At 35.4% G+C, this 21,779-nt stretch overlaps 5 gene segments (V, D, J or C); 4 read left to right on the top strand and 1 right to left on the bottom strand.

Annotated features, from left to right (window-relative positions):
* Positions 1 to 9,883: 9,883 nt before the first annotated feature.
* Positions 9,884 to 10,424, top strand: LOC137013740 (Ig kappa chain V-III region PC 4050-like). The segment is given in 3 exon segments: positions 9,884 to 9,932; positions 10,022 to 10,309; positions 10,375 to 10,424. Coding segments are annotated over 3 exon segments (387 nt in total).
* A 1,818-nt stretch (positions 10,425 to 12,242) lies between these two features.
* LOC137013739 (immunoglobulin kappa variable 4-1-like) lies at positions 12,243 to 12,718 on the top strand. The segment is given in 2 exon segments: positions 12,243 to 12,291; positions 12,381 to 12,718. Coding segments are annotated over 2 exon segments (387 nt in total).
* Positions 12,719 to 13,111: 393 nt separating this feature from the next.
* On the bottom strand, positions 13,112 to 15,349 carry LOC137013738 (Ig lambda-3 chain C region-like). The segment is given in 3 exon segments: positions 13,112 to 13,848; positions 15,170 to 15,221; positions 15,308 to 15,349. Coding segments are annotated over 3 exon segments (411 nt in total).
* Positions 15,350 to 15,891: 542 nt separating this feature from the next.
* Positions 15,892 to 16,364, top strand: LOC137013737 (Ig kappa chain V region 3547-like). The segment is given in 2 exon segments: positions 15,892 to 15,940; positions 16,030 to 16,364. Coding segments are annotated over 2 exon segments (384 nt in total).
* A 2,367-nt stretch (positions 16,365 to 18,731) lies between these two features.
* On the top strand, positions 18,732 to 19,320 carry LOC137014393 (immunoglobulin kappa variable 1-8-like). The segment is given in 2 exon segments: positions 18,732 to 18,791; positions 18,899 to 19,320. Coding segments are annotated over 2 exon segments (378 nt in total).
* The last annotated feature ends 2,459 nt before the right edge of the window (positions 19,321 to 21,779 follow it).

The following is a 21,779-nucleotide window of genomic DNA, read 5'->3' as shown; positions in this document are numbered from 1 at the left end:
AAGGCAGAAAGCAGAGCAGATGAAGCGACTGAAGCTGATGGAGAATGAATGAGTCCCTCATGTGCTGCAGAGAAACACACTGTTGGTCTCCATGAGTGAGAAGAGCAGCAGATCTCCTCTGAACACTGCCGTCTCCTCACACAGGCCGGCCGCTCCGTGTGTCCTCACAGTGTCTCCATCCACTCCTGCTGCTGCTCCAGCTGTACAGACCGTCCTTCTCCAGGAGCCCAGCGCTGCTCTCCTGAGACCTGCTGCTCCCGTCCACCTTCAGCTCAGGCTCCAGTCTGACGGGAAGCCCTTGTTGGCCACACACACCAGTGTCGCTGTGTTCAGAGAGGAGATCTCTGCGCTGACGCTCACAGAGAAATCACACTGACCAGCGGCTTTCCTTTAGGATTCAACAGAAAACTGACATGGGAGAAATTCTCCAACAGCGAGAGAAACAACATGAAGAAGAAAATAACATCATTATTAGATAAACACATTAATGATCACAAACTCCTATATATATGAAAAGAGAAAATATTCAGAATATGGTTCATATTCTGGTAAATATGCTGATTGATTATGAAATAACTTAAAAAGGAAAATATCATTGAGTTTCAAACTGATACTTGAGATCTTAAACTGTTCCTAAAATACGATTCAATAATCACGTTTAAAGCAATAAAGTGTATTTAAGATGAAGAAACCTTCATTTAACACAATTCTGCCACCATATTTTATTTTCACCTTTTTATATCTTCTATTTAATATACTTCACCAGCTAACACATTTTTGTTCTGAGAACGTTTTCCTCCAACGTTATGAGAACATTTAAAACTCTTCTGCAAACAATGTATAAATAATGTTTTTGTGCTAACCTTTTGAGAACATTATTAAAGACCAGATAACGTTGAACAAACACTCTATTAATGTTACTGGAAGAACGTTTGTTCATAACTTTGAGAGAACATTGCCAGAACGTTAGCCAAAGTTACGAGAGCGTTGCCTGTTAGCTGTAGGAGCTTGTTCGAGTTCACTGAGAGAGCTCCACTGATCGGAGAAAGAGGTTTACCAAATCACCAAACAAATAACTAATCTAAGCACATATATGCAGTATAAAGCAGTAGTGCAGTTATAGTCCACAATAATCACAAGACTGGAATACTGTGTTTCACACTCACACACCCTTCTGATGAAACTGACCATCCTTTCCTCACTTTCTCCTCAACTGAAACTTTGTGCACAATGGTGCAAATACCAGTAAATTGACTAGCACAAACCTTAGTAAATCACCTTGCGTGATTCATTTAAATATTCTCCTCCCATAAATGTCTGAAAGGGAAACTCCTACAAATGCATGTGCAATAATGTCAGGTGCAGAAATAACTGTGTTAACGCTTTTCGGCTCTAATTTTTCCACTGCGTGTCTTTAGTAAATCCTGACAGTAGTGTTTTAACACCAAAAGAGGGTTTGCGCTTGTGCTAGCTGTTAGTAAATCTGACCCTTACTGTGATCTGATCTGTGACAGACGGGTTTGACTCAACTAGAATCAGAGAAACTGAGAGAGTAAACTGATATCAGATCAAACAACCATAGCTTATTTTTTTATTTATTTATTTATTTTTTTGTACATCAAACTCTGCACTGATCTGAACCTTCTCTGTGACCTCTGACCCCTCCAGCATCCAGCTCACCTGCATGTAAGGGAATATGTGTGTGTTTTCAATGTTCAATGTTGTGATCACGTTATCTGACATGACACAGTTCAGAAAGACTCAGAGAAGGTCTGATGATGTTCTTTCTACAGAATAAACTCCACCTGTATTCAACCCCTGATGTGTTTTATACACGTTTGTTTCTCACAGCTATAGAAAGTGTTTCTGGATTGATGTTTCTGAGCTGTAAAGGATCCCAAAGACAATTCAAGCTACATGCTAAACCTATTATGCTAGGTAGTGTACACGTACATTGAAGCTATCCAAAGGCCAAGAGTTTGTCTTATGTTGGCCATATACCCTGTTAAGTACACTTTGCAGGGCTTGTACTCTTTGGCTCAAACAATGACTCTAGGTCAGAACTAAAGTACTGTTTGTGACTTTTGCAGTCGTTACAGTTACACACACAGGAGCCCCATTGAATAATTCATCACTGTATTAACGGTAACACTTTACAATAACAGTACATGAATAACCATGAACTAATACCTGAGTTAATAGTTACTTCAACATGAACTCATGATTAGTTGAGATATGAACTAATGAAGAGTGATCCTTAACTACGACAGGAGTCATAGGGATTCATGCATGAAAACAGCAGCCTTAACTACGCGTTAATACATGTTTGATAATTAATGCATTAATTAACATTTAGGGTAAACTAAATCAAACAGTCTCTATAAGAAGGAATAATACATATTTGGACTTTGTAATAAATTTAAACAATTTATTAATGTCAGAATTTAAACTACTGACATCAGCAGCTTCATTATAAACATCACTGAAAGGCACAGGATTAGTTTGCCATTATTTTCACTTATCCTCCTTATCAAACATATAAAATACTAAATACACTATTTATCTTAAAAGGTCTTAATCTGTTTTGTGATATTCTTTCCTATCAAACTAAACTACTGTGACTTACATCAGTTCCTGAGGAATCGGTTCCCAAAAAAATAACCAAACAGGAAACATGAACTAAGGTCAGGGAGTGTTTGCTGGGATCAGATTCAGAAGTTCACTCTCCATCCAGACGCAGGCCGTGATCATATACTGTACCTCCATTCTCTGACTTTTTGAAAAGTCACACAACATCACTTAACTGGGCTGATTACTTATATAGTTGTGTTAGTACATGTGTGTTTGATAGTAAGTTAATGATAATCATGAGCTGAATTTGGTAAGTAGTTAACAGTGAATTAATTATGATGTGCCCCCTCAAGTAAAGTCATGACATAAGTATACATTAACAAACCATTAGTTGATGTTAGTATATGCTTAGTTAATAATGAATTAATTATGATTGTGCCCCCTCAAGTAAAGTCATGACATAAGTATACATTAACAAACCATTAGTTGATGTTAGTATATGCTTAGTTAATAATGAATTAATTATGATTGTGCCCCCTCAAGTAAAGTCATGACATAAGTATACATTAACAAACCATTAGTTGATGTTAGTATATGCTTAGTTAATAATGAGTTAATTATGATTGTGCCCCCTCAAGTAAAGTCATGACATGATGCACATATCACACATCATTAACTAATATATGAATAAATACTATAGAGTGCCATCCTTATGCCATCCTTATTCCTTTACATCCTAAACAGTTTCTGTTTCTGTACAAAAAAACTAAAATAAAAAGTATTTGTATTTTATTTTTATTTATATAATTAAACATATATGGACTTGAAAGCAAGCCATAAACATACCTGTAAAGACACACATAAGGCACATTTACATGTAAAATAGCGCGCATCCACAAGCTAAAGTTAATCAAAGCATATACATTTAAATGACAAAAATACAAATACAGTTAATAACTGCACATAACCTCCTGAAAATCCCAATAAAACATACACGTAAATATGTCTTAAATTATTAATTCGGCTTACCAAAGCAGTCAACATTTATTAGTTTAAAATGCCAGCAACACAACAAACGCGCCAAGAGAACACCTAGCGTGCGCCACTAATGAGTGTCCCGCCAGAAACAAACCCTACATACTTTAGTTCCGGGAATAAACTAGGCCTATGACTATTTAGCTATGACTAAATATAAATGAACTGTAAAAATCAGAAAACAGTTTAGATCAAATTAAATTTATTAGTGGTAGTTAGTCTATTTTCCACATTTGATTAGACAGATCTATGTAATTAATGGCTAAATAATCATGTGCCATTGCAATTATTTGTCACAAAGCTGCAGATGGCAGATTATGATATTACAGTGTAAATTATGACAGCATTAAATCACGTTTAATTCAAATTCAGAGTACTTCTTGTTTACTCTTATTTAGGATGATTTATTTAGTTTACCCCTAAATGTTAATTAATGCATTAATTATCAAACATGTATTAACGCGTAGTTAAGGCTGCTATTTTCATGCATGAATCCCTATGACTCCTGTCGTAGTTAAGGATCACTCTTCATTAGTTCATGATTAGTTCATATCTTATCTAATCATGAGTTCATGTGGAAGTAACTATTAATTTAGCCATTAGTTCATGGTTATTCATGTACTGTTATTGTAAAGTGTTACCGTATTAACTGTCCTTGTTAATCTCTTTATGATCCTGTTCTTCAGTGTGTCTGTCTGTTCACACCGCCCTCTAGTGGCACAGTGATGTAGTGCAAGATAACATGAATAAAACTGTTGAAGGGTTTCTGTCATCAGTACAGCTGTGATCACCTGCGGTCTCGTACCTGCAGCCGAATTACAGTCGAGCTGATGATGCTTAGATGATGATAATATAGTTTTAAAACATTTCATCTTCACAATTTAAATTGGTCCTAAATTGTATGCTACATTTAGAGCCTCATTTAAATACAGAATGAGTTCATTTGCATATTGATCAGATGCTTCAGTGCTCTGAGAGTGTTTATAGTGCTGTGAGTTTAACACTTCATCACTGACACACACAACAATCTTCATCAACATGACCTTCATCATCATCTGGACGCTCTTATACTGCTTTATACTACAAGGTGAACAGAGTATATCTTAAATAAATTATTTAAATATGATTTTAACACAACCTTAAAACTGACTAATAAAGAATAAACTCTATGGACTAATAAATGATTTGTTTTTCAGGCTGTAGAGCTCAGATCACAGTGACTCAGACTCCTGCAGTGAAAACTGTTAAACCAGGAGAAAATGTTGAGATGAGTTGTAAACTCAGTACTGCTGCTACAAGCTGTAGCCCAGCCTGTGTGAGCTGGTACTTACAGAAACCTGGAGAAGCTCCTAAACTCCTGATTAAATATGTAAACACCCTCCATTCAGGAACTCCATCTAGATTCAGTGGCAGTGGATCTAACAGTGATTTCACTCTGACCATCAGTGGAGTCCAGACTGAAGATGCTGGACATTATTACTGTATGAGTGAACACTACATCAACAGTAAAAATGTGTTCACACAGTGATAAAGAGTCGTACAAAAACCTCCATCAGTCAGAGTCACAGTGACTGAACTGATACTGCAGCTGCTCACACACTTTCACACACTTTCACATACACTCAACAGTGAAGAAAACTCAATATGAGTTATTAACATCACTTTTGTTGAGCTTCATCATTATACTTTTTGATTATGATTTTTCAGCAGTAATTTTTGTCTCCTCTTATCCTATTAGATCCTTTATGTAGAAATTCAGTCACTTTTGATCTTCGCTTCAGTGGATATTTTTTCCCATTCTTCACCACATTTTTGATTTTCTGCATTTATAATTTATCCTCATTCTTCTTTCTAAACTGAATCATCATCATCATCATAAACATGTTCTGCTTGATCAGTTTAATAATCTATTGATTTATTCGCTTCATCCCTCATAATGCAGATATTAACAGCATCATATAAACACATTCCTCAACTTCAGAAAAGATGATAATAATTTATATTAATATCTATGTATAGAGGAATTATCAGTTATATTTAAAAAAAAAATTAAAGACCAGATTACCCAACAGGTGTTGTCCATGATCAAAAACAGCACATGTATGTCACCAAAAATGTTTTTTTTTTTTTGGATGAAGAGACAGGATTTAGTGCCAGACACAAATCCAAATAAATTAAAAACTAATTATTAGATTAAATGAATTTTTAAAGCTTTGAATACATTATGGGTATGATTATAATGTTTATGTATCATTATATCTATTTCCAGTGTGATCAATGTCAGTATATTATAATAATAACAATGCATTGATGAAGGATTGATCCCGACTTTATTTGAGGCCTCTTGATAATAAATTCTTGTGAGCTTTTATGGCCATTTTTCATGTGCATTTTTCATGTTTTTTCTTTGCGTTTAAAAAAGATAAAAGAAATTAATCCAACACCATGGTACAGTGAGCACACTCGGGCCCTAAAAACTGCAGCCAGAAAAATGGAGCGCAGCTGGAAGAAAACAAAACTAGAAGTATTTCGCATTTCGTGGAAAGAGAAAATGATTGAGTACAGAAAGGCCTTAAAAACTGCTAGATCTGCCTATTTTTCAAAACTCTTAGAAGAAAATAAACACAACCCTAGGTATTTATTTGATACAGTGGCTAAATTAACAAGAAATAAAGCTTCAACTTCTGATGTTCCCAAAGAGCACAGCAGTTACGACTTTATGAACTTCTTTACTTGCAAGATTGATCATATTACACTCTAAAGAAAAATGGTGCTATATAGCACCAAAAATGGTTCTTTGGCACGTAATCATAGCGGAACCTTTTTTGGTGCTATATAGCACCTATCTTTAAAGGTGCTATATGGCACCTTGTCGTATGGTGCTATATAGAACCAGCAGTGGTTCTTTGGCTCGTTATGATAGGGGAACCTTTTCTGGTGCTATATAGCACCTATTCTTAAAGTTTTCTAGCACATTTGTCAAATTAGAGGTGCCATATATTGTTTTTTGAGCTAGCAGGGCCTGTTATCATGCCAGGTACTACTGTAGATGAGTCAATATGCTTCTAAATTACACTTTTATGAATGATAATTAATAATTTCTTACCAAATCATGACTTCAAAGATTCAAAATCATGTACTAAATGCTTACTGAAAAACAAAATGAAATTATAACCATGCAACCGTCTACTACAGTCTTGTGTCAGACAGTGCATTGTAGTGTCCCTGAGGAAAAATTCATTTCATTTACTGCTTTAGGAGAGGAAGAATTGTCTAAACTTGTTAAATCATCAAAATCAACAACATGTATGTTAGACCCATACCAACTAAGCTATTGAAAGAGATGCTTCCAGAGGTCATAGATCCTCTTCTTAATATTGTTAATTCATCTTTATCATTAGGATACATACCAAAAACCTTTAAGCTGGCTGTTATTAAACCTCTTATTAAAAAACCACAACTTGAGCAATCTAATGTGCTGGAAAAGACAGAGGCAATAGTTTTTGTTGCAACATCGAGGTCTTCTAAGCTGTCTGGTATGCTAAGGCGATGAAACTGATCAGGAAGATTATTTATAAAGCAATCTTTAGTGGTAGAAGTGATGGTTCTACCATATTTATGGCAGGGAGGCAGTTTAGCCGCTTTCACTAAATGTAGTATACACGAGACTAGATAATGATCTGAGATGTCGTCACTCTGCTGCAGAATTTCAGCAGCATCAATATCGATTCCATGTGACAATATTAGATCTAAAGTATGATTACGACAATGAGTGGGTCCTGACACGTGTTGTCTAACACCAATAGAATTTAGAATGTCCGTAAATGCCAATCCCAATGAGTCTTTTTTATTATCTACATGGATATTAAAATCACCAACAACAAGGACTTTATCTGCAGCTAGTACTAACTCTGATAGAAAATCAGCAAATTCTTTGATAAAGTCAGTATTGTGTCCTGGTGGCCTGTATACAGTAGCCAACACAAATGTCAACTTACATAATGTTACGTAAAGCACCATCACTTCGAAGGAATTATATTTGAAAGACTTTTGACTAATACTGTAAATATTACTATAAATTACAGCAAAATTACTTTTCCTTTCTGTCGAGGATTGTGTCGATAATCATAACCTTGAGGACTAGACTCATTTAAAGTAGTGTAATCGTCCGGTTTTAGCCAGGTTTCTGTCAAACACAGCACATCTAGATTATTGTCTGTGATAATATCATTTACAATAAGTGCTTTTGAAGAAAGTGATCTAATATTTAACAATCCAAGCTTTATCATTTGTTTATCATTATTATCTCGATTTTTTATTTGTTGAACATCAATTAAATTTTTACCATTTTTTTGCATGATGCACCCAGAATGCATTGTGTCATGAAGCATGTAACCATTGTTGAGATTCATACGCTGATTCTAGATGTCTGTGTGTGAGGAAGTTCTGTTGGAGTTTTAAAGTGTTTAGTGTACAATGTGTTTAAAACTCATTCAGTTTTTCTGATTAAAACCGTTTTATCATTGTATTTCTAGAAGAGATCCAACACAAACACAACATTTTACTCATATAAATCTCAGTCATTAGTGAATTAAGCCACTACATGACAATTATATTCTTATCATAAAGCAGTTGACCACATTTTCTCTTGTCATTATTGCCATAAAAAACAGCTACAACAACCAGAGAGAAACTTACACTAATAAAATCAAGAGTAAAACTGCCTAACTAAAGCAAACACTGACCTCGATCATGATATTATTTTCAACAAATCATCAACATCTAAACCTCTGGTAATTCTCAATAAGAGCTTCTGTAAAAAAAAAAAAAAAAAAAAAAAAAACTAACATTAACTAACAAGGAACAATACAATCGTAATGGTATTTAATCATCTTTGTTAAAGTTAATAAAGAAAAATACAACTGTTCAAAAAAAATAAAAAAAAAAATAAGAGCTTCTGTAGACATCTAACAAAAATAAAGTCAGTCTGGTTAGTAACAAGTGAAGCTGGTAATGCTGTTTGTGGAGATGTTTAATCAGATCTTCAGTGATTTAATGTCTTTTATCTTCAGTTGATTTCATTGAAGGCTGTGGCTGAAGTCGTAGTTCTTGTTGTTTCTCTGTCCTTCAGTGATTCTGCTCGTTATCACCTAATTATCTCATTAACTCCAGCATGTTTCTGTGTTACATTTAACAGCCTGTAGTGTGCACACTGAGCAGTTCAGTTCATCTGGGCAAACCCATGTGCTAAACATGGGTGTGCTGGTTGGGAGGCGTCCGGCCAGCGGGACCGTGAGGGTTAAAGGGGTCATAACATGAGAAATTATTCTTGGTCTTCTGGCATATAAGAGGTCTTTTTATCATTATTACATCCTGCAAGTTCCATAACTTAAAACATCCTCATCGTCAATAAAAATAATTTATATAATCAAGCTGTAAAAAAGCTTCGTTTGGAACAGAGGTGCGTGTGACGTCACATGGGCACAATCATTTGCATACGACTTTTACATCATCACGTCATTGGCCCCGCCCACTGGTGTTCAGCCGATCAGCAGCGAGTGGATCTAAAGTAGGCCGAGATGTTTACGATAAGATTGTGATAATAACAAGATTGTGATGTCACACAGATGTTGTGCTGTTCCTGTCTGTGGAAAAACATCATCTTTACATAAGCTGCTGAAGGCTCCTGATGTCAGAGAAAAATGAATTCAGTTTATTTTAACGAAGTTTATCAGTTTATCAGTCACATCAGCGCTGACTTGTTTGTATTGTACATTTTACCAGCGACTGTTGTGATTGATGGTAAAAATCAGCCTAAGAAGGACCAAACCAGTTCCTCAACACCAAAACAAAGAGACTTCCATGTGGAATCAAAGAAATCTCATGGAAAATACTGATAAACTAAGAGGAGTTAAGCGTGTTGACGTCCACACAAGAGAAAATACATCATTCACCTCTCTGTGTTTAAAGTCACTGAGAAATCGAAATGGACAATTATTGTTTTTATGGAATGTTGCAGTATTTATTATAAATGATTTATCAATGCACATCATTATTTGTTAATATTCAGCTAAATTTTTAAAGTTCACACTTACATTTGATGATGTGATTAACAGGATGAGATGAACGAGCTCCTCCTGAACCTTCATTTAGAGCCTCATTTAAATACAGAATGAGCTCATTTGCATATTGATCAGATGCTTCAGTGCTCTGAGAGTGTTTATAGTGCTGTGAGTTTAACACTTCATCACTGACACACACAACAATCTTCATCAACATGACCTTCATCATCATCTTCATCTGGACTCTCACAGCGTTTGCTCAAGGTTTGTGGAGCACAAGTTTGAGATCAATTCATTTCTTCAAGTATATTGTCAAAGTTTTGAGTTGATTTTCTTCTTGTTGTGTGTTTCAGAGTGTAGAGGACAGATCACCGTCACTCAGAGTCCCTCAATGACAGCAGCTCAACCAGGACAAACTGTGAACCTCAACTGTAAAACCAGCAGAGATGTGAACAGTCTTTATGGAAAGTACATTTTCAACTGGTACTTACAGAAACCTGGAGAAGCTCCTAAACTCCTGATTTATAATACAAACACTCTCCGGTCAGGAACTCCATCTAGATTCAGTGGCAGTGGATCTAACAGTGATTTCACTCTGACCATCAGTGGAGTCCAGACTGAAGATGCTGGACATTATTACTGTCAGAGTTTTAATTGCAAAAAAAATAATTATGGTCATTGTGTGGGTGACTATGTGTTCACACAGTGATAAAGAGTCGTACAAAAACCTCCGTCAGTCAGAGTCACAGTGACTGAACTGATACTGCAGCTGCTCACACACTTTTACACACTTTTACACACACTCAACAGAGAAGAAAAACTCAATATGAATCAGTTTTTAACCTTTTTGATTATGATTTTTTAGAATTCATATTTGTCTCCTGTTATCCTATAACATCCTTTATGTAGAAATTCAGTCACTTTTGATCTTCACTTCAGTGGATATTTTTCCATTCTTCACCACATTTTTGATTTTCTGCATTTATAATTTATCCTCATTCTTCTTTCTAAACTGAATCATCATCATCATCATAAACATGTTCTGCTTGATCAGTTTAATAATCTATTGATTTATTAACTTCATCCCTCATAATGCAGATATTAACAGAATCATATAAACACATTCCTCAACTTCAGAACAGATGATAATAATTTATATTAATATCTATGTATGGAAGAATGATCAATTATATTAAAAAAAGTTAAAGACCAGATTACCCATCAGGTACTGTCCATGATCAAAAACAGCACATGTATGTCACAAAAATTGTTTTGTTTTTTTGGATGAATATAGTTCCAGACACAAATCCAAATAAATTAAAAACTCATTATTAAATTAAATTAATTTTTAAAGCTTTGAATACAGTATGGGTATGATTGTAATGTTTATGTATCATTGTATCTATTTCCGGTGTGATCAATGTCAGTGTATTATAATAATAACACGGCACTAATGAAGGATTGATCCTGAAAACATTTTGCATTCTTTGTACTTTATTTGAGGCCTCTGGATAATAAACTCTTGTGAGCTTTTATTGCCATTTTTCATGTGCAGATCTTATTTGTTTTTTAATCTTGGAGCTATTTTTGGATCTACACACCGCCAGAAGTTTTTTAGACTTAATGTATGTCTTTTGCTATGCTTTTCCAGTCACATGCTCACACTCCTCTCCAATCATCATCTGCCACATCCACCCTTGCACACCACACTAATCACCACACCCAGCTGCAGCTCATTACCAGGACTATAAAGGACTGTCACACACACCACCTCACCGCGAAGTCTTGATTACCCAGTGTGTCATTTCTGAGCGTTTCCTTGTTTCCTGTCTGCCTGTGTTTGATCTTGCCTGTTCCTGTTTATTGACCCGTTGCTGCCTGTCCTGACTTTTGCCTTGTATACTGTTCTGTGAATGATATCCATCTGCCTCGATCTACTGCCTGTACCCTGACTACGTTTCTGCCTGTTCCTTACTGTTCCTGTTTGCCCCTGATCGACCCAGCCTGTACGACTATGCTCACTGTAAATAAAAGCTTGCATATGGATCTCTGCCTCAGTCCCGCTACGTTACATTTTTATTATTTTATAAAGATTTCTAAAAGTGAAGATGTTTCTATCATGTGACTCACAATCAAACTCAGTTGATTCAGTGATTGACAGAGACTCGTGTGTGATGATCCTCATGTCTGTTCAGAAACTGCAGGAACACACATGGATTTGGTGTAAATTTGGGGATTAACAGTGATGTTTCAATCCAACTAAAATATTCTCAGAGTCTCACAGCAGATATTCAGATTAATAAACTGAAGTTGGTCTTGTAGATTTATTCAGAATTGAATTATACATTTTTTAAATAGTTTGCTATTAGAAGATTGAATGATATGAAAAAGACTGATTTTTACTAGATGTTCACTTCAGTAATTGTATTTTGTGTCTGTTAATGAGTGTCTGTCTTCAGGTAAATGATCTGGAGTGTGTTTGCATATTGATCAGATGCTTCAGTGCTCTGAGAGTGTTTATAGTGCTGTGAGTTTAACACTTCATCACTGACACACACAACAATCTTCATCAACATGACCTTCATCATCATCTTCATCTGGACTCTCACAGCGTTTGCTCAAGGTTTGTGGAGCACAAGTTTGAGATCAATTCATTTCTTCAAGTATATTGTCAAAGTTTTGAGTTGATTTTCTTCTTGTTGTGTGTTTCAGAGTGTAGAGGACAGATCACCGTCACTCAGAGTCCCTCAATGACAGCAGCTCAACCAGGACAAACTGTGAACATCAACTGTAAAACCAGCAGTAATGTGTTTTATTATAGTTCTTATGGACATTATTTAGCCTGGTACTTACAGAAACCTGGAGAAGCTCCTAAACTCCTGATTTATTATGCAAGCACCCTCCAGTCAGGAACTCCATCTAGATTCAGTGGCAGTGGATCTAACAGTGATTTCACTCTGACCATCAGTGGAGTCCAGACTGAAGATGCTGGACATTATTACTGTCAGAGTTATCACTACATCCACAGTAAAAATGTGTTCACACAGTGATAAAGAGTCGTACAAAAACCTCCGTCAGTCAGAGTCACAGTGACTGAACTGATACTGCAGCTGCTCACACACTTTCACACACTTTCACACACTACTGACACACAGAGGACAAACACAGGAACTACACATGTGCTCAAAACTGACGTATGACTGAAATCAGCTCTATTAGACAGTGATCTGTCCTGTGACAGACGGGTTTGACTCAAATATGCTCAGAATCAGAGAAAACAGAGTGTGTAAATTAATATGTAGATTCATATGTTGTTTTGTTTTTGTACATTAAACTACACTAAAGTCATGGTGTATCAGTAACATGCAGATGTTTTTCAAGCAGCTCCTTCATCTAAAGCTGTTTCTAAATGTATTACTCATAACTCATTTCTCATGAGCAGAAGTGAAAGTGTTCCAGTTGAGAGCGTTGAACCAATCAAAGAGTGAAACTGTGAGTTTGAGGTGAAAATCACATTTGCATTGGCAGGTTTAGTGATTGTGATCCTCTCAGAATAGAGCAGCTCCGTCTCCAGTGACCATGTTCAAACCCCAAGAGCTTCATTTGACATTTCCTGCTAAATGCAGCTGTTCTCAACTATTACAATCAATCAAAAGCAGCTGAAACTTTAGTGCAGGACTTTGAATGAACGACACACTGATCAATGATGCAGTCGGACACAAATGTAACGCGTTCAGAAGCTTTATTGAATGAACAGCAATGGCAGCACATTGAAAGACTGCTTCAGTATTGAGCTGTAAATCACGTGACTGCTGCGAATCCTGCCGGACGCTCGGATACGGCTCGTCTGGACCGGAGAAACATCAGCACTGGGAGCTCTTGAGGAACGAGGCCTCGTGATCAGCTCCGTCATGTCTTACTCTGCAGACGAAGCGATCCGCGCCTTCCCAGCGTGCTTTGCTGAGGCTCAGGACGCTGCTGCGGCTGTAGCGTCCGTCCCGCTCGCTCTCTGCGCTGGTCTGAACCCCCTCGGTGACCTCTGACCCGTCCAGCGTCCAGCTCACCGTCGCCCCCTGTGGAGAGTAAGAGCTGAGCAGGCAGAGCAGTGCGGCTGAGTCTCCAGAGATCTGCAGAGAAGAGGGCGGCAGCAGAGACACGGAGGGCTTCACTGCGGGACCAGCTGCACAAACACACACAAACACACACAAACACACATGAACAACTGCAGAAATGATGATTTGACTTCAAATATAAGTTCAAATTTAAATGATCCTCAGAATGATTTTGAAAAACATTATTCAAGTAAATTGATGATTATATTGTGATGTCGTTATAAGAAAACAAATTTAAATGATAATTTCAGTATTAATTATTAAAATATTCTGCTATTCAAACATCAGATTCAAATTTGATATTTTAAATAGTTTAAATGACAAATTTTCAAAATGCTCTTCAACTAAGTTTCTTTTTGTCTGATGACCCTAACAAAATTATATTTTTGTCCATATTATAAAACTTTTTTTCATGCATTTAAAAAACTCTTAATTTTTAAATTTACCAAGAATTACATAAAGAAAATTATGTATATAATGTTAGCAATAATACGGTTTTAAATTATTCATGTAAAATTAAAAATCACATTTAAAAACTATATGAAAATATAAAATTTAAATAATGAAAAGAATGAAAAAATATATTAATATGATTTTTTTCAGAAGTTACAAAACTTTTTAATATCAATCTATTTTTTAAAAACATTGTCCAAATGAAAAATGATTAATATATTGTGATTTCTTCATAAGATTTGGAAAAAAAAAATCATTATTTCAGTATTAATTACATATATACACATATATATATATATATATATATATATATATATATATATATATATATATATATATATATATATATATATATATATATATATATTAAAATTCTTCATGTTTTTTTTGATACAATCAATCATAATTTTCAACAGTTTCAATAACACATTTTTCATAATTTTGTTAAGACACACAATCATAATCATCATTAAACTTAATAATTTAAATGATTGATTTTTAAAAGGCTCAATAATTAAATTTGTCTTTGTCTGACGATGACACACAATTAAATTTATTTTGTCTGTATTATTAAACTTTGGTGTCATGACTTTAAAAACCCTTAATTTAAATTTACCATTAATTATAGACATAATTACATATATCAAGAAATAATTATAATATAATTAATATTAATATAATTAATTAATAATATCATATCATAAAATACTGCAATCCATACATTAAAATACAATCAAATGTTACCAATAAGTTAAATTATTCATGTAAAATGAAAAATAACGTAAATGAATTATTAAGGAACCTTTTCAAAAACCTATTTTTCTCTAATAAATGAATAATCTTTTTAACAAATGTTTGCTGAAATAATCAAAAAACAAAATAAAACTAATTAATTAAAATATCATGAATTTTTTAGATAATTTAAGAAAGACTTACTTCTGATCACCAGTTCAGTTCCTCCACCGAAAGTCCACCACAGTGCTTCATTCTAGTGAAAGCGTCGTACAAAAACCTCCGTCACACTCAAATGAACACAAACTCCAGCAGAGAAAGAGACGAACGACACTCACACACACTGATATGAGACTCAACAGCAGCTCTTCTCAACATCAACATGATTGAGCTGAAAACACACACTAAATATTCATCTTTAAAAGAAATACTTGTTATTGCATGAAGGAGGAAATTTTATAATTAGTCAAAAACTACATTCATCACATTTACAAAAACGTGATTTAAACTCTGCCAATTCTAATGACCTGCTTTATAATGAAATCTTCAGCCAGATTTAGATGGTCATTCTCTATTGGATGACCTTTGACCTGTTCTACAGTATCATGATGATATCAAATCTGCAGCACAGGTATTAAATGCTCTCAGCATCAAAGTCTGAATGAAACTGATCATTAAAACAGTGTTTAGAGGGAGAAGATCCACCCAAAATAACATGAAGTCAATCAGGAGTGTCTGTTTCTGAAAATGATCAATAGAAATTTATTAGCAAAGATACTAAATGACAAAACAGTGTTTCTGCTGTCTTCAGGTAAATGATCTGGAGTGTGTTTGCATATTGATCAGATGCTTCAGTGCTCTGAGAGTGTTTATAGTGCTGTGAGTTTAACACTTCATCACTGACACACACAACAATCTTCATCAACATGACCTTCATCATCATCTTCATCTGGACTCTCACAGCGTTTGCTCAAGGTTTGTGGAGCACAAGTTTGATATCAATTCATTTCTTCAAGTATATTGTCAAAGTTTTGAGTTGATTTTCTTCTTGTTGTGTGTTTCAGAGTGTAGAGGACAGATCACCGTCACTCAGAGTCCCTCAATGACAGCAGCTCAACCAGGACAAACTGTGAACATCAACTGTAAAACCAGCACAGATGTGGCCAGTTATTCCGGAACATACTTTTTCAGCTGGTACTTACAGAAACCTGGAGAAGCTCCTAAACTCTGGATTTATGGAACAAGCACCCTCCAGTCAGGAACTCCATCTAGATTCAGTGGCAGTGGATCTAACAGTGATTTCACTCTGACCATCAGTGGAGTCCAGACTGAAGATGCTGGACATTATTACTGTCTGAGTGAACACTACATCAACAGTAAAGCAATGTTCACACAGTGATAAAGAGTCGTACAAAAACCTCCGTCAGTCAGAGTCACAGTGACTGAACTGATACTGCAGCTGCTCACACACTTTCACACACTTTCACACACTTTCACACACACTCAACAGCAGAAGGTTTTCAAACACACAGATCTAAACATTCTTCTACAAACGTTTTCTCTCTCATAAACTTTCATCAAGTCAAGTCAGCAGACCAAACACATCTGAAACCTGAAAATGGACCTGATGGACTTCTGTTTATGATAATCATTTATCTTTGGCCACATTAAGCATATGACAAAGATTGGGTATGTGAATGTGTTCAGAGATTTTGACTATAGGAAAAAGAAATATTGAATTTAACTCTATTCAAATAAACAAAATGAACAAAATGACTGAACATAATCTGTTCATGTTCAGTAAAAAGCCTGTACCACACATCAGGAAAACAGATTGAGAAAACAGATTGAGAAAGTGAACAATCTAATGAAATGATCTTGAAGTAATTAAATCCACAATTTCTTTTATGGCTTAATTTAAACAGATTTCAGATGAGGTCGTGTGAAAACAACAACGTCACATACTATCGTTTGCAAAGATTACTTTCAGGTTTATACTTCGTAGTATTCAGTAGGTTCTCCTCATCTTTTGATCAATGAATTTCCATGACTTTTCATCTGTCATCATGAAAATCATATTTGCACTCATTCATTCACATAAAGCAAATTCTAACCACTAAAATATTTAGAGTTCAGTCTTTGGCTTTGTTTTACATTAACATACTTTTATCTTCTCTGTTCCTGATTATTGGTTTTTGCTGCCCCCCTGTTGGTCATTGGTCCCATGAGCACCACATATTCACAATGCATGCATTCAAACAAAAATTAAGACATTTTTCAAAATTATGCAGTAGAAATGAAAATCATACAGGTTTGGAACATGCATATGAGAGAGAATAACAGATTTTTAGGTTAAATATCCCTTCAAGACTCTGAGAAGAACCTCTTCTCTGTTTGAACCCTTCACTGTTCCCTACATTACTCCACCCAAATGTGCCGCACAAGTCCTGAAAAGTGAAGCCAAAGCATCTCGATGGCTGGATGCAGTATAGATCATAAACCCCGCCCTCTCCATGTAATCAAATGAGACGTGAGACAAACTAAACAATGAAATTACACTTAAAATAATTTTTTCCAAAGATGGTTCCTGTCATTTTATATAGACATAATGGGTTGTTCTGCAGTAAAGGAGGACAAAACAGGACAAACAAAAACAGTGAAAATACTGCAGAGCTCAAAACAAGCAGTCATCTTGATACCAACTCTCTGCAGGATCACTTCTGCATTTTGTCTCAGCTCAGTAACATCTGGCACAGCGCTGGAAGCTGTTTTCACTAGTGGTTAATTGTGGATACATCACAGAAGAATATGATATTTTACACTCGCTGTTTAAAGGGGTCATGACATGAGAAATTATTCTTGGTCTTCTGGCATATAAGAGGTCTTTGTATCATTATTACATCCTGCAAGTTCCATAACTTAAAACGTCCTCATCGTCAATAAAAATAATTTATATAATCAAGCTGTAAAAAAGCTTCGTTTGGAACAGAGGTGCGTGTGACGTCACATGGGCACAATCATTTGCATACGACTTTTACATCATCGCATCATTGGCCCCGCCCACTGGTGTTCAGCCGATGAGCAGCGAGTGGATCTAAAGTAGGCCGAGATGTTTTTGATAAGATTGATAATAACAAGATTGTGATGTCACACAGATGTTGTGCTGTTCCTGTCTGTGGAAAAACATCATCTTTACATAAGCTGCCGAAGGCTCCTGATGTCAGAGAAAAATGGATTCAGTTTATTTTAACGAACGTCCTATAGTCACATTAGCGTACATTTTACCAGCGTCTGTTGTGATTGATGGTAAAAATCAGCCTAAGAAGGACCAAACCAGTTCCTCAACACCAAAACAAAGAGACTTCCATGTGGAATCAAAGAAATCTCATGGAAAATACTGATAAACTAAGAAGCTTTGAGTGTGTTGACGTCCAAGAGAAAATACATCATTCACCTCTCTGTGTTTAAAGTCACTGAGAAATCAGAATGGACAATTATTGTTTTTATGGAATGTTGCAATATTTATTCTAAATGATTTATCAATGCACATCATTAATTTTTAATAATCAGCTAAGTTTTTAAAGTTCACACTTATATTTGATGTTGTGATTGACAGGATGAGATGAACGAGCTCCTCCTGAACCTTCATTTAGAGCCTCATTTAAATATAGAATGAGTTCATTTGCATATTGATCAGATGCTTCAGTGCTCTGAGAGTGTTTATAGTGCTGTGAGTTTAACACTTCATCACTGACACACACAACAATCTTCATCAACATGACCTTCATCATCATCTGGACGCTCTTATATTGCTTTATACTACAAGGTGAACAGCATGTATTTGGAACAAGTTAAATTATATAAATTTAACACAATTTTAAAATGTGAAAAATAATATATATTTTAATGACTGATAAATGATTTGTTTTTCAGGCTGTAGAGCTCAGATCACAGTGACTCAGACTGCAGTGAAAACTGCAACACCAGGAGAAACTGTTACGATGAGCTGTAAACTCAGTAGAGCTGCTACAGACTGCAGCCCACCCTGTGTGTCCTGGTACTTACAGAAACCTGGAGAAGCTCCTAAACTCCTGATTTATTGGACCAACACCCGTCAGTCAGGAACTCCATCTAGATTCAGTGGCAGTGGATCTAACAGTGATTTCACTCTGACCATCAGTGGAGTCCAGACTGAAGATGCTGGACATTATTACTGTCAGAGTTACCATGAAATCAACAGTAAAGATGTGTTCACACAGTGATAAAGAGTCGTACAAAAACCTCCGTCAGTCAGAGTCACAGTGACTGAACTGATACTGCAGCTGCTCACACACTTTCACACACTTTCACACACACTCAACAGCAGAAACACAAATATGATCTTAATATCATCTTTGTTGAGCTTCATCAGTATTTGTTCAGATAATTAGAAATTCTTTTGATGTTATCATCATTTTTAGATCATTTATGGTTTATTTATCCTCATTTCCACTCACTCAATATTTTAAAGTCATTGATATTTTTGATCATGTACTTTTATTATTTTTTCTTCCTAATCTTAGTTATACAGTAAAGATCTGAGGAACTGAAGCTGTCGATCACACAGCGAGAGTTTATCTGGACACTTCCCAAAACTCCTGTTATAATCAGTGACGCTCTTACACTACACAATCAATCTCTGACTGGATTTACATCGTGTTTGCATTGTTAGTTATGGTGAAAGCATTTCTGGAGTGCAGAAATTTAGTTGTAATGACGAGATCACTGCATTCACACCATCAACAGACTGTCTGTCATCTGCTCAGTTTCTCATCACTGCAACCTTCCCTGTGATGAACAGATCGAAATATAAGGCAATAATCAACACTTTTCACCATTCGTTCATTTAGACAGCTGTAATAGTAAAAATGTAGTGATAGTATTCGAGAAGGTTTCACATGTAAACAATCAGAGCGCTAAAATCAGAGTGAAAATAGCCATTTATTTCTAAATTATGACAATTATTTGATGTAAAAATCATATTAACATTATAAGTGCACCTCAGGAAACATTATAAATAATCATAAATCAGTTGGTGAAGCGACTCAGACGCCTGCAGTGAAATCTGTTCATCTAGGAAACACATTCACCATGTCCTGTAAAAGCAGTCCTGATGTCTATCAGAGTTGGGATCATCAACCTCTATACTGGTTCAGTGATAAAGAGTCAAAAACCTCCGTCAGTCAGAGTCACAGTGATTTGTGCTAGAAACACTGAATAAGTTCATTCACAAATATGAGGGCTGCAGCAGATGAGAAGATTTGAAGTCAATAACATCATTTTAGTGCTTCAGACGACTGAGAATATCGAGCACAGGTGAGATTATCAGAGATCCAAACACTGAAGGGTTCATCCTAGACCATTTGTCTATTTAACCCCAAATTTATCTGTGTATCATCTAGATACCCTGAAGACATCAAACAAGTGATCAACAGAATTTGGATTCATCAGATTGTTGAAGAATATAGTTTCATAAGTATATTGAGCCATGGCTAAATGAACTATCTTCTAAACGCTTTGACTAATTAAAATCCTTTTGATAACTTTTGTCATTAGAGTCTATAGATGACGTGCAAAATTTCGTGTGAATCAGTCAAGTGGTTTAGGAGATCAAAAAAAGTTTTAGCAACTCAAAATGGCTGACGGACTACAACATGTTGTACTAATGTTGTCCACTAGAGGGAACCACAGGAGAAGAAATCTATTTTTCTATCAGTTTCCATCAGTTTGAATCCAAAATTCACAGAACTTCATACACATGGACAACAAGACTTTCTGAGTAAACATGACGAGTTCCAGGAACTTTTTTTTTTTTTAAATCAGTCATTTATATGAATGGGATTCAGAGATGAAGGTCATAACACTAATGCTGTCCACCAGAGGGAGCCACAGGACAACAAATCCTTTCAGATCTCTTTATGAAAGTCTGTGTAAATGGTTCAATAGATTGACTTGTAGTATAAAAAATGCATATAGGCCTAAATTCATTATAGTTTCATAAAGTTTAATAAAGACCAATATAATTAGTTTGCAAAAAAAAAAAAAAACTGTAATCTCCAAAATACTTACAGATCATTCATTTTTATATTAATATTCATTTTATACTATACTATTGAAAACATATTTGTCAAGTTATCAGATGCGACTGAATGTATTGCCGTCCGATTGAAGGAAAGAGACAATATTTTTTTGTCTATTTTAATATAGTACATAGAATAATACTTCCATAAAGAGACACTTAAAGACTCATATTTTATTTGGAAAGACACATGGCCATCGCTGTACCATCTACTACACGATTCAAAGTGTTTCTGGATTGAAGTTTCTGAGCTGTAAAAGATCCCAATAACAATTCAAGCTACAAGTTAATCCTATTATGCTAGAGGATGTTCATGTGCATTAAAGCTGTCTAAAGACCAAGAGTTTGTCTTACATTGGCCATATAACCTGTTACGGCCAGAACTACAGTACCTGTTTGTTACTTTGGCTGGCGAAATTGCATATAGTGCTATAATATATAAATATATATATATAAGTCATTGAATAAACTTCCTGTTCATCAGTGTGTCTGTCTGTTTACACCGCCCTCTAGTGGCGCAGTGATGTAGTGCAAGATAACATGAATAAAACTGTTGAAGGGTTTCTGTCATCAGTACAGCTGTGATCACCTGCGGTCTCGTACCTGCAGCCGAATTACAGTCGAGCTGATGATCACTAAAGCACTTTTGCTCATGTGATTTTGATTAGATGATGATAAGTTTCATCTACATTTCAT

The sequence above is a fragment of the Chanodichthys erythropterus genome, chromosome 23 (genome assembly GCF_024489055.1).
Source record: "Chanodichthys erythropterus isolate Z2021 chromosome 23, ASM2448905v1, whole genome shotgun sequence".
NCBI classification, from domain to species: Eukaryota; Metazoa; Chordata; class Actinopteri; order Cypriniformes; family Xenocyprididae; genus Chanodichthys; species Chanodichthys erythropterus.
The sequence above is the reverse complement of the archived record's forward strand: the minus strand, read 5'-3'. Positions and strand labels throughout refer to the sequence as shown.